The sequence below is a fragment of the Misgurnus anguillicaudatus genome, chromosome 4 (assembly GCF_027580225.2).
Source record: "Misgurnus anguillicaudatus chromosome 4, ASM2758022v2, whole genome shotgun sequence".
In the NCBI taxonomy this organism is placed as follows: Eukaryota; Metazoa; Chordata; class Actinopteri; order Cypriniformes; family Cobitidae; genus Misgurnus; species Misgurnus anguillicaudatus.
This window is the reverse complement of record NC_073340.2, coordinates 30,486,327-30,498,417: the sequence shown is the minus strand read 5'-3', so window position 1 is coordinate 30,498,417 and position 12,091 is coordinate 30,486,327. Positions and strand designations below refer to the sequence as shown.

Below are 12,091 nucleotides of genomic sequence, written 5' to 3'. Positions count from 1 at the left end.
TGCACCTCATTGCCTGTTGAATTGAATGTAGTGTGTAGGTTAAACGGATTTGAGACAGATGGATTTGTGAAATGAGCTTAGGTTTACATTAGTAGAAGAGTCCTGTCTGCAACTTGATTTAATGTAGATAAATGCACATTTGCATTTTCATCTCTTCATTTAGCAGATGCTATATCCAGAGAGACTTTAGGGGAAATAAACAATCACAAATGATTAATCACAACAGCCAACTATTTTAGCAGTCCCACAACACAAACTTTTGATTAAATGTTGATCTGCAGTCATTTTGGATGCACTCTCGTTTGCATTGGATGAATGTTGAGAATAATATTGCATAAAATAAACTAGATATAGATTTCAGCTCTGTGGCACATGCCAAAACAGTGATAGTTGTTACAAAGGTACATTTAACACAGTTCAATGTTTACTGATTTGAAATGCAACTGTTGTTATGGCTGATCATTAATCCGTTCATCGGTGTTAAACTGTCTTCCTACACGTTCATTCCTGTGCATTCAGCAGGCAGCGCCCGTCTGTCTCAGTGTGTGTTATTGAAGCTCACCGCGCGGTGGCACCGTGCGTCAGCCCCCTCCGTGCGCATCACCGTCTGCGATCCGCTGCTCATATGATGCTCGAGATCTTTAGAGCTTCATACCGACGGGCCGGTTCCTTCGCGACATACACCGATCACAATTTTTCTTTTACGCATTCTGTTTCCAACACGCACCGGGAAGCTTTGGGCACAGCATGGTTCGTTTGGACCAAACGGCACCGTGGCGCGGTAAAACGGGATTTGGAAAGTTACTTATGCCGATTGAAGCTTGTTCTGCGTCTGAGCGGACTCTGTGAACGACACGCGTATTGGGGATAACGACGCGCAGAGCGAGACAGGAAGAAAATAACTTTTAGTTGATTGGATTGAAAGAAAGACGTGAATTTGTACATGAAAGCGAATGAGTGAATGTGACTATAGACGACTATTTATCAACAGATCTTCAACTAACCCTGCTTGCGTTCTGGATTGGAAATATATTTAATTATTAATAAAACATTTGTTGAACGAAAACGCCGGTAACTGCTGGAGAACTGAGGCAGTGGATGTAAAAACAAAAGGTCTGTTTTATCACCGAGAAAACGAAATCTGTGCCAAGGAGTCGGTGCGTCCAGTTTCTCTTTCTCAAAGTTTTTTTTTCTTCAAACTCAGATTTACAAGGGAGTTTACCAATATTAAAGTCTTCAATAAAAGGTGTCATATGGACGAAGGTTCATTGTTTAACTGTGTCGGCACAAACCTCTCTAAATCGCGCAAAGGCAAACCGCAAACGCTCGAGAAAATTACGCACCGTCCAGCGCGCACAACCTTGGCAGGGCTGTGGAGAAGCAACATGTACCCGGCGTGCCGGACAAACCTGTTCAATATCTTTCCATCTGCTCGTCTGGCAATGTTTGGGAATTCGGAGAAACCGAGATGGAGACCCTGTTGGATTGTAATTTTGCTGTCGGTGGTCCTTCATCTGGCATCAGCGCAAGGTACGGGGCTTTTTACGTTGTACTCCCTGCAAACCGAGATTGACTTTCTTAGAGTTTTGCCTGGTAATGAATTTTCTCCAGAGACCCCTAAGCGAAAAGTGAGTTATTGTAGTATAGATTGCGCACGGAGTTTTACAGTAATTTGTTTGGGCTTTTTTACAGTTAATTAAAAGATAAGCCAAGATGAACAGTGTGCATGTATTGGTGAATAAAATGTAGCCTAATTAATAATCAATTACGCATGCACGGTGTTGTTTGCCATTCTAGGTTATGTTAGGGATAAAATGGAAACATCTGCAAATGTACACAAGTAACGAGGATTTTTTTCGCAATCATCATGAGATCTCTCACTCTCTTTCTCTCTCTCTCTCACTACATCTTTTCACAGTCTCCAATCTTGTTTTAGACTATGAGAAATAGCCTGGATGGAAGTGAATGAAAGCGCAAACCTCACGCGCACTACAGGTTATTATACGAGACGTGCCTATGAAATTAGGCAAAGCAATTTAATGAAGTCTGTAGATTAACCATCAAAATTAATGAAGTCAATTTTTATTAGGCTACTACACGCAACAGGAGAGCTCTGGCACACAGAACTTTCCAATGCTTAGTGATTTTCTGCTCATTAAACTTTGTCAGATGCATGTTCATCCAGTGCAGTGTGGACCATCAGACAGCCCTTTATATGAGAATGATGGCATGATTAATTATTTATTATTAATCATCAGGATTAAAAATGGAAACTTGGTACCCTACCCGACACTAATATTATATACCAAAGATCTGTAGGGACAAGAGAAATACATTTTCCCAGATATGGACAATTAGTTGCGTTCTAGTTTTATGGGCACATATGGCCCCCTTAGATTCATGCCATTAAAAGAATACAAAGTATTTCATTGAGTTCCTTGGCGTGCATGGCATTTTAACTGGCCACTTCTCTTCTCATCTGATAGCCTCAAGCAGAGAAAATAGTTTTGGCCGAAATTCTGTAGACAGCAGGCGAATAACAGAACAGTCACTTTGTGCTTTCTGGCTAGAAAAGGATCGGGGCAATATGCTTAAATGTTGTGCATTGACAAAAAAACATTTGCCAGGTTGGCGATGCTTTCTCAAATAATCTTCCCATGCACTACACATAGCTTACATTAAGCCTGTTGCTTACCAGTGTGTGTGTGTGTGTGTGTGTGTGTGTGTGTGTGGTATCGAACCCATGACCTTTGCACAGCTATTGTGATGCTCTATTAGTTAAAGTAGATGAATAGCTCCACGCAGCAATGCAATGCCATGCAGTTCCCAAACGTACACATCTGCGGCTTTCATTTTTCTTGTTCTGCTTGCAGTGTGCTTGGTTACACAGGTAGGTAGTTGTTATGCAAGCTCAGGTGGGAGTGTTGGGAATGCATGATAGCTGCAAACTAAGCCCTGGATCTGGAAATAAGCTATTCTGTAAAGCTGCCTAGGGAGGAAAGCGTGGCATACTGGGATGTGCCATATATCCATCATTCATGAGTGTATGCAGCTGTCTAACCTGACATTTACAGTAGAGCGATAACTTACACGCTGGAAGGATTAGGGCGCCGGCATGCATGTGTGTATGTAAGGGATACAGAGTAAAGGGAATGTGTGACACTGGAATTATTAATGACAGCCAATGTTTGGGTTTCGTACCGATCTATGGTTTTAGTTTATTCGTTTCTACTTGAAGTAAATCATCTCTGTGCTCGCAGGTGCAGGTCACCTTAACCCCGATTCAAACAGATTCCCACCACAGGGCTTATAATCGTCCTCTCAGAATCTTGGCATGGTTTTAATGAAAAATCTATTGAGGGAATAAAGCTGCGTCCGGGATGAAGTGGGATATGTATTACCAGACACAACTGTGAGGGCCTTCTTCTAGTTTCCATTGTACAGACTGTATAAATAAGTGTTTATCAGAGTCTTGATGAAGTGCATGCTGTTATATTGAACAGCCGGAAAATTATTAGTAGCACTCGTAGAGCTCAAGTAGTTCATGCATAACTGTTATTGCTTATACTTGGGGTCTAGGATTTATACAAATCCCTAAATGAATGTGTAATTAAGACACATTTTTACATTTACATCAATGCATTTGGCAAATGCATTCATCTCAAGTGACTTACAACCAATGCAACACAGTCTATACACTGCGCTGCAGAAACACCTGCAACTGTTTAACTGCACACACATAAAAGTACAGGTATGTTATTCATGAATGCAAAATCTGTAGGGCAACAAACATTCCTGTGATGTTTAGTGGGTTGAGCATTGTGTTGGCATCACAAAGGTCATGTGTTCGATCTTGCGTGTCTGCCAAATGCATGAATGTAAATGAGAATAAACAGCGGGTATGGAGGTGTATGTGCGCTGAGGGTAACTTGCAAATGTCATGATTGACATAATCATACCTGTATGTATCAATCATTTTGCTTCAGTAGATTATCTTTGCTTGTTGTCTTGATCTTGCAGAGGACATGTTTTTGTCAGCTTTAGATGATGGTGTGGTCTTCAATAAAAAACCTTGTTATTCTGCAGCCTGCTTAGCATGGGAAGTCATATAGGGCCTTTCTGCATGGAAGGAAAATTGCGGAATATGACAAGACAATGACGGTAATTAACTTGGACTCTGTGGTCAGTTTACTCGTATGCCTTTGATGTTCGCCACAACACGGTGAAAGAGAAAACCAGACTACCGAATGTCATTCTCTGCTCGGCTGTGATGCTTCAAGTGAGGTAATGACACATTGATTGAGGCAGTTGTGATTTGATGATGCTCTTCAACTAAAAGCCTTGTTATTGACGCATTTTTCCCAGAACGCCTTGACGTCGTAGACATGGAGCACTTTAGGAGAACAGTTTCTGTCAATTATATCATGTATGTATCTGAAACGTAATTGGTTTCTTCTCCTTCGACCTCATTTCCAATGTAAACACAAGGCACTTTTTTTTCACTTTACTGTCTTACCAAGTTTTAGTGTGAACTGTATGTAGTAGTTTTGTGTTCAATAGTATTTAAAAAACTGTAACATTTAGCATTTCTTTTAAAGAAATATTCCACTTTCATAAAATAAATTCTGATAATTTACTCACCCCCATGTCATCTAAGATGGTTATGTATGTCTTTCTTTGTCCAGTCGAGAAGAAATTATGTTTTTTGAGGAAAACATTCCAGGATTTTTCTCCAAACAGCGGACTTTAACAGTTTACAGATTCAATGCAGTTTAAAACTGCAGTTTCAATGCAACTTCAAAAGGGCTCCAAATGACCCCAACCGAGGCATAAGGGTCTTATCTAGCAAAACGATCGTCATTTTCATCAAAAAAAGTACTTTTAATCCACAACTTTTTATCTTGTACTAGCCATGTGACGCGCCAGCATGACCTTACGTATTACATAATCATATCCCAAGGTCACGTATGACTATGCGAAACTACCGCTCCAGTGTTTACAAGTGTGGAGAAAGAGGACCGTTCCGACGTGGTTGTTAGTGGAATGATACTAATTAATGTCTTTGTGTCAGTTTATTGTTTAAAATGGTTTGCAAGTATATGTTGTGCACATATGTAATGCGTGACCTTTCGATGTGATTACGTAAGACGTAAGGAAACCCTGGCACATAACATGGATAGGGCAAGATGAGAAGTTGTGGTTTAAATGGAAACTCCACTTTCTTTGAAAACAGGTTCATTTTCCAGATCCCCTAGAGTTAACATTAAATTTGTACCATTTGGAATTCATTCAGCTGATCTTCGGGTCTGGCAGTACCACTTTTAGCATAGCTTAGCATAATCCATTAAATCTATTTTCAAAAAGGGGAGTGTTCTTTTAAAAGTACTACTATTTATGTTTTTTTTTTTTTGTGAAAATGATGATCGTTTCACTAGATAAGACCCTTATGCCTTGGTTGGGATTGTTTAAAGCTGCATTAAAACTGCAATTTTAAACTGCATTGAAACTGTAAACAAGGGGTAGGCAACATCGTTCCTGGAGTGCTGATGTCCTGCAGAGTTTATCTACAGCTTTAATCAAGCACACCTGAACAACTAATCAAGGTCTAAAGAGTCACCTGAAAACTACAGGTAGGCAAGGTTTTATCAGGGTTGGAGCTAAAATCTGCAGGACATCGGCACTCCAGGACTGTTGTTGCCTACCCTTGCTGTAAACTTTTGAAGTCCATTAAAGTCCACTATGGAGAATAATCCTGAAGTGTTTTACATTAAAATAAAAAATATTTCTCGAACAAAGAAAGACTTAAACATCTTGGATGACATGAGGGTGAGAAAATTATCTGAATTTCTTAAATAATTACATTAATGCATTTGGCAGACATTTTTATCCTTACAGTGCATTACAGGGTGTACAGTGTTTTAACAGCATATCTGTGCCCTGGGTTCCAACTCATGACGTCTTGCGCTGCTGATGCAGTGCTACCGTGGAAGCACAGAACTTTCCATGCAAATATAAACTATATTGCCAAAAGTTTTGGGACACCTGCCTTTATATGTACATGAACCTAAATAACATCTCATTCTTCATCCCTATGGTTTAATATGCAGTTGGCCCTATAACAGCTTCAACTCTTCTTGGAAGACTATCTACAAGGTTTAGGAGTGTGTTTATGATAACTTTTTCTAAAATCACATTTGTAAAACATTTGGTCAGACACTGATGTTGGACGAAAATGCCTCACTCGTAGTCTCCTTTCTAATTCATCCCAAAGATGTTTTATTGGGTTGAGGTCAGGACTCTGTGTAGGCTCAGGACTCTGTGTAGGCCAGTCAAGTTCCTCCACACCAAACTTGCTCATCCATGTCTTTATGGACCTTGCTTTGTGAGCTGGTGCACAGTCATGTTGGAAGCATTAGGAACAGGAAGGGGCCATCCCCAAACAGTTCCCACAAAGTTGAGAGCATGAAATTGTTGAAAATGTCTTGGTATGGTGAAGCATTAGGAGTTCCTCCTTTCACTGGAAGTGATTGGAAAACCTAAATGTAATGATTTGGAGGGCTGTCCCAAAACTTGGGAATATAGTGTATGTATATAATCAAATATGCATCAACAGAGCTCCGCTGATCCTAGAACTGGCCGTGAGACCGGGTGAGGCAAACATTAGTGCATTTCAGCTTAAAGGGTCATTTTTTTTACAGAAGATTGACAGATTGATTTACATTCTCCAAAAGACTCTGACCTTGGCAACTCAAAGGCTCTCTAAGTATCTGTTAAGTTGCCGACTACCGGCACTTAGAAAAGCTCTCTGCATGGACAGACATATTGAGTCCTCGTTACTTTTTCATAAAGATCCCCCCTGGCTCACGACTAACCTCAGAATCCAGAGACAGAGGGGAGGAATGGTATCGATCGAGTGTCTTCCTTTATTCGCCCCGCTATGATAAATAGGGAAGGTGGGAAGCTCACCCCAGCCATTCCCCTGTCAGGTCAGCTTGGGTCTGCCAGGGGGGGCACTGCTTTTCTGGACACACTGTTGCCATGGGCGATGCCTCTGGCCGCTTCAGTGCCCGAATACCAATTGCACATAGTTGGCTGAAATGTTTCCTCTGTGGATTCTCTGGTCTGTGTAAATGGCTCACCTGCAAATCCAAAACAAATAGTGACTGTATAGAAACTATGTGGATTGTATTCCATTAATGGACTTTGATTAAGTGATATTGAAATAAAACAGAAGTTATATTGATCCCGTTGCTGTATAATCTGATATTGATTAATTAACCAGCAATACAATATTTATTGCTGCTTCTAAACATTGCATATGAAAGGAGAGACCATATTTTCTATTTTTGTATTTTGTTGCTTGTAGTAGTGTTGTAGTTCTCGAGACCGGTCGTCGTCTCAAGACCACTTTTTAAAGGTCTTGGTCTCGTATTGGAATCGACCGCATTTTTACTCTGTCTCGTCTCGGTCTCAGACAAAGAGGACTCTGAATTATATTTCAAGACCGGTCAAGACCACAACTGATGGCACATCTTGAATTTATTTTTTATCATTAATTTTATGCAGTTTATTCAGGTTTGGCATATGATGTTTGCATTGTTTAAGCATTGTTTAAGTTTCTCCCAATGACAATTTTTCTAATTTTGTTACTAAAAACACCTGCATTGTGTTAAGTGAATGGAAAGCCATGGAAAGACAGTTCAGAATAAATGGTTAAGTTGATTTCAGCTCTTTAGTGTTTGTTCACTTTTATTTGCTTATAGACAAAGATAAATTCCCACATATCTGCAATGCCTTTGATTATTTTATCAATTTCTCTGATTGCACTGGATTGACTGGTCTTGACTTGGTCTCGGCCTGTCTTGGTCTTGGTCTTGACCCTTTAATGTCTTGGTCTTGTCTCGGTCTCAGCCTGGTCTTGACTACAACACTAGCTTGTAGTACTGCTTTTTTTGTTATATTGCAATCGGGTGCACATGCAAAAATTAGTAAAAAAAAAATAATGCATTCTTTGGCGAAATGCATAGAAGCTATAGTGGAAAAGATATCAAAATAAAAGCGCTTACATACATAGATATTCATTTTGCATGTTACAAGGTTTTATATAGTAATATATTTAAAGTCGCAATGAAATTGAAATTAAAAACAATATAAAACCTTGCAACATGCAAAATGAATATCTATGTATGTAAGCGCTTTTATTTTAATATCTTTTCCAAAATAATGATATCCATTATTTTTTTTTAATTTGTGTGTGCTCATAATCTTTAATCAAAAATGCAAATCTCCTCCCCTCCTGAAAACGATCTCTCTTCACTTCCGGTCATAAGTATGGCAGGTGGGCGGGGTCCGGGAGAAGATCGCAGCGCTTAGCAATTAGCAACACGACCCAACTTCAAACGATCCAATCAGATCTCGATGGACAAATTCAAATCCAGCCCGCCATATTTCATTTCAGAAGCCGGTTCTTTCAGATATACGTCACCACGAGGAAAATAAGGCAATCGCTACTTCCGTTTCATGGCGACTTTAAAAAAATTTCAAACAGGATTCCTGAACACTCCTGACCCTTGCTCAGTTATAAAGATCCCACAGAGATCCCATCCTATTCTCACCGATGGCAGAGCAAAGGCCATGTCTTGCTTATACAGTAACCTGTAAAAATGTAAACATTGAATATCTTTTATTCTGCTTCAGAAGATACATCATCAGGAAAGAGTAGATATGAGAATATGAAGTCATTAGAGGATGGTTTGTTCAGTTGTACCTTATAGTTTCCCTGTGGCACACCGTGACTCAACACACCTGGGAAAATATAATAGAGTCCACAGAGAAGAATTGGGTGTACATAGCACCTTATTATCTATTTTGGACTCCTTGCACAGGGGTCTGCAAATATTGCGTATTTGAAGCTTTGGGAGAGATTGGAATAAGAAAGAGAGATACAGAAAGAAAGGATATGCTGGTATACAGGTTTCCTTTCATGCTAATCAGATAACGAAGTGTGTTTGCTCAATCATGCACAGTTTTATTTATCTTCCTACATTTATTACTTCTCCCCGTTCCGCTCTTTCATCCGATCTGTTCGGTTTATGATTAGACACACTAATCCTTCATTCGCATAGCAAAAAGTAGCCCTGTTCAAACGCTTCGTAAATACGGCTCATTGGACTCCAGCGTGCCAACAAATGCGGACAACTGTGCGCACACCCCGACGCACACCCGAATACTAAGTTCAAGGACTGTGCCAGGAAGGCATTGGGCCAATGTGCATGTTTTAAACGCTCTCTGTGAGCACACAGATGCAGGCGTTATGCGTTCTTACTCAATGGAGTCATGGCCGATGAAGAATATAGGCAAGGAAATGGCCCTGGTGGTGACAGACTTCTGGGTGTCGTTTGTTAGCCTGTGCTGGTGTGACACCGCTTCGTCTCAAACATGTTCTGAGGGTGTTTTGCCGTTGCACAGTTTAAGAAATCACAAGAAATTGTGTGGTTGCTTAGCAGCTGTCATTTACTAGCTGTGTTGTTTAAAGGCATTGACAGAAGCGTGTAAAGTGTCAAACTAATGTGTTAGAGTTCAGGGAAAGTCTTGGATGGCAGCTAGAGTTGAGATTTCGTTTTATGGGTGTCTTTGCCCCAGGGCATGTTGAAGTTGATTTTTATGTTTTTGTAACAGATTATAACTTTGTGGGTTTTGTTTTAAAAAGGAAAACTTGGAAACTTGTGTTGCTTGTGCTCGAGTGTTTTTATTCACTGCAAAAATTACTTTCTTACTTAGTATGTCTTATTTTCAGTAGAAATATCTAAAACTTCTTAAATTAAGATTTATTTATTTTTTCTCACCCCATTGGCAGATATTTTTGCTTGTTTTAAACACAAATTCACTTAAATTGTATATTTTTTGTCTACAAACTAGACTTACTTTCTTACGTCATTTTGCTCATCAAGAAAATACATCTTAATTTAAGATTTTTTATATATTTCTACTGAAAACAAGACAAAAATACTAAGAAAGAAAGTCATTTTTTGCAGTGTTCTGTTTTTATCTATCGAAGAGTCTGATTTTAATGTTAATGATGTTAATGAAAATGTACCTTCACAATTTTTCAGAAAGATATATATATCTATATTCTTAAAATATTGTATTTTTTAAAGGGTACAACAACGTCACTGGATATCATTCATGAGAGCATTCACAATATTTGTGCAATTTTTTTATTTTTTCCCAACTTTCTGCAATGTTCCAGAAGACCTTAAAACTAGTTAAGCTGATTTAGATTACTATTTAAAATACATCAATCATGAAATTAGCTATACCATTATAAAAACTTTGCATATATAAAAAGCATGTCATCTTTGCCACATAATGTATTACTGTAATATATTTATTAAAAACAGTAACACTTTACAATAAGGTTGTGTTTATTAAAGGAATAGTCTACTCATTTTCAATATTAAAATATGTTATTACCTTAACTAAGAATTGTTGATACATCCCTCTATCATCTGTGTGCGTGCACGTAAGCGCTGGAGCGCGCTGCGATGCTTCGATAGCATTTAGCTTAGCCCCATTCATTCAATGGTACCATTTAGAGATAAAGTTAGAAGTGACCAAACACATCAACGTTTTTCCTATTTAAGACGAGTAGTTATACGAGCAAGTTTGGTGGTACAAAATAAAACGTAGCGCTTTTCTAAGCGGATTTAAAAGAGGAACTATATTTTATGGTGTAATAGCACTTTTGGGAGTACTTCAACTCCCCTGAAAAGTCCGCTCCCCTTCTCCCTCTCATAATAAGAGAGGGAGGGTGTTACTGCACCGAGTCGAAGTACTCCCAAAAGTGCTATTACGCCATAAAATATAGTTCCTCTTTTAAATCTGCTTAGAAAAGCGCTACGTTTTATTTTGTACCACCAAACTTGCTCGTATAACTACTCGTCTTAAATAGGAAAAACGTTGATGTGTTTGGTCACTTCTAACTTTATCTCTAAATGGTACCATTGAATGAATGGGGCTAAGCTAAATGCTATCGAAGTGTCGCAGCGCGCTCCAGCGCTTAGGTGCACGCACACAGATGATAGAGGGATGTATCAACTCTTCTTAGTTAAGGTAATAACATAGTTTAATATTGAAAATGAGTAGACTATTCCTTTAACATTAGAAAAACAAATGAGCTAACATGAACTGACAAATATTTTTTTAGCATTTATTAATCTTTGCATTTATAAATCAATTCTTAGTTCACTGTGCAAACACGAGCAACACACATGACACTCCGCACACATATTTTGAGTTTGCGCTTCTCGGATGAGCAGTTACGAGCCGCCACTGCTTATTTTACGGCTGTTGGAATGCTTGATTCTGATTGGCCAGTCGTGACATTTGCAGGTTTGTTATTCCCAGATAACAACCACTTAAAACTAATAACCCATCGTAACCCGGATGCTGCAGATTATTTTGACAGGTATGGTTTAATATTACACAAAAATGTTATATAAATATGTATTTAAATAACATATGACATTATATTTACAAATGATTAAACCAAACAGTGTGTTTGTGACATTTAAACATCTTGTCTTATCCTAAACAAAAAATAAACAGGGTTTCCTCGTGAAAGGTCTGCATTTGTTAAAAATTAGCTAATAAAATATTTTAAATCAATATTTAAATTATGTAAATAGCTGGTTATAATGCACAGGCAGCCGGTTGTTATCACAGAAATAAACCCTGACATTGTTATCAGGACCCGGCGTGAAGTGGAGTAACATACTATGTGTTACTTTGTAACAAATAGTATGTCTATGAACTAGATATTGGCAAATGATATAAGCTAATGAGAGTGTGAAATGTTTGTCTTAGGAGAGTTATGTCTAAAGGTATCTGTAGAAACATCCTTATACTGAGTGCATTGGTACAGACAGTATAAGACTGAAGCACATCAGTGATAAAAATGAAAGAAAAACGCTAATGATGCTAATAATATCTCATTCTGAGGAAAGATTGAAGAAGATGAAAAGACCAGAGGAGCGCGGCCACTCGACAGTGCCAGTGAAGGGCTGTAATTGATGCAGTGCTGAAATTCTCC

General features: G+C 38.7%; 1 protein-coding gene across 1 annotated transcript in view; it reads left to right on the top strand.

The window, feature by feature from the left end:
• The first annotated feature begins 540 nt into the window (after positions 1 to 540).
• Positions 541 to 12,091, top strand: part of sdk2b (sidekick cell adhesion molecule 2b) — a 418,765-nt gene continuing 407,214 nt past the window's right edge. Inside the window, exon 1 of the mRNA XM_073867136.1 lies at positions 541 to 1,530. Within this exon, the coding sequence (XP_073723237.1) occupies positions 1,254 to 1,530 (277 nt within the window). The 5' untranslated portion in view covers positions 541 to 1,253. The remainder of the gene's footprint in view (positions 1,531 to 12,091) is intronic.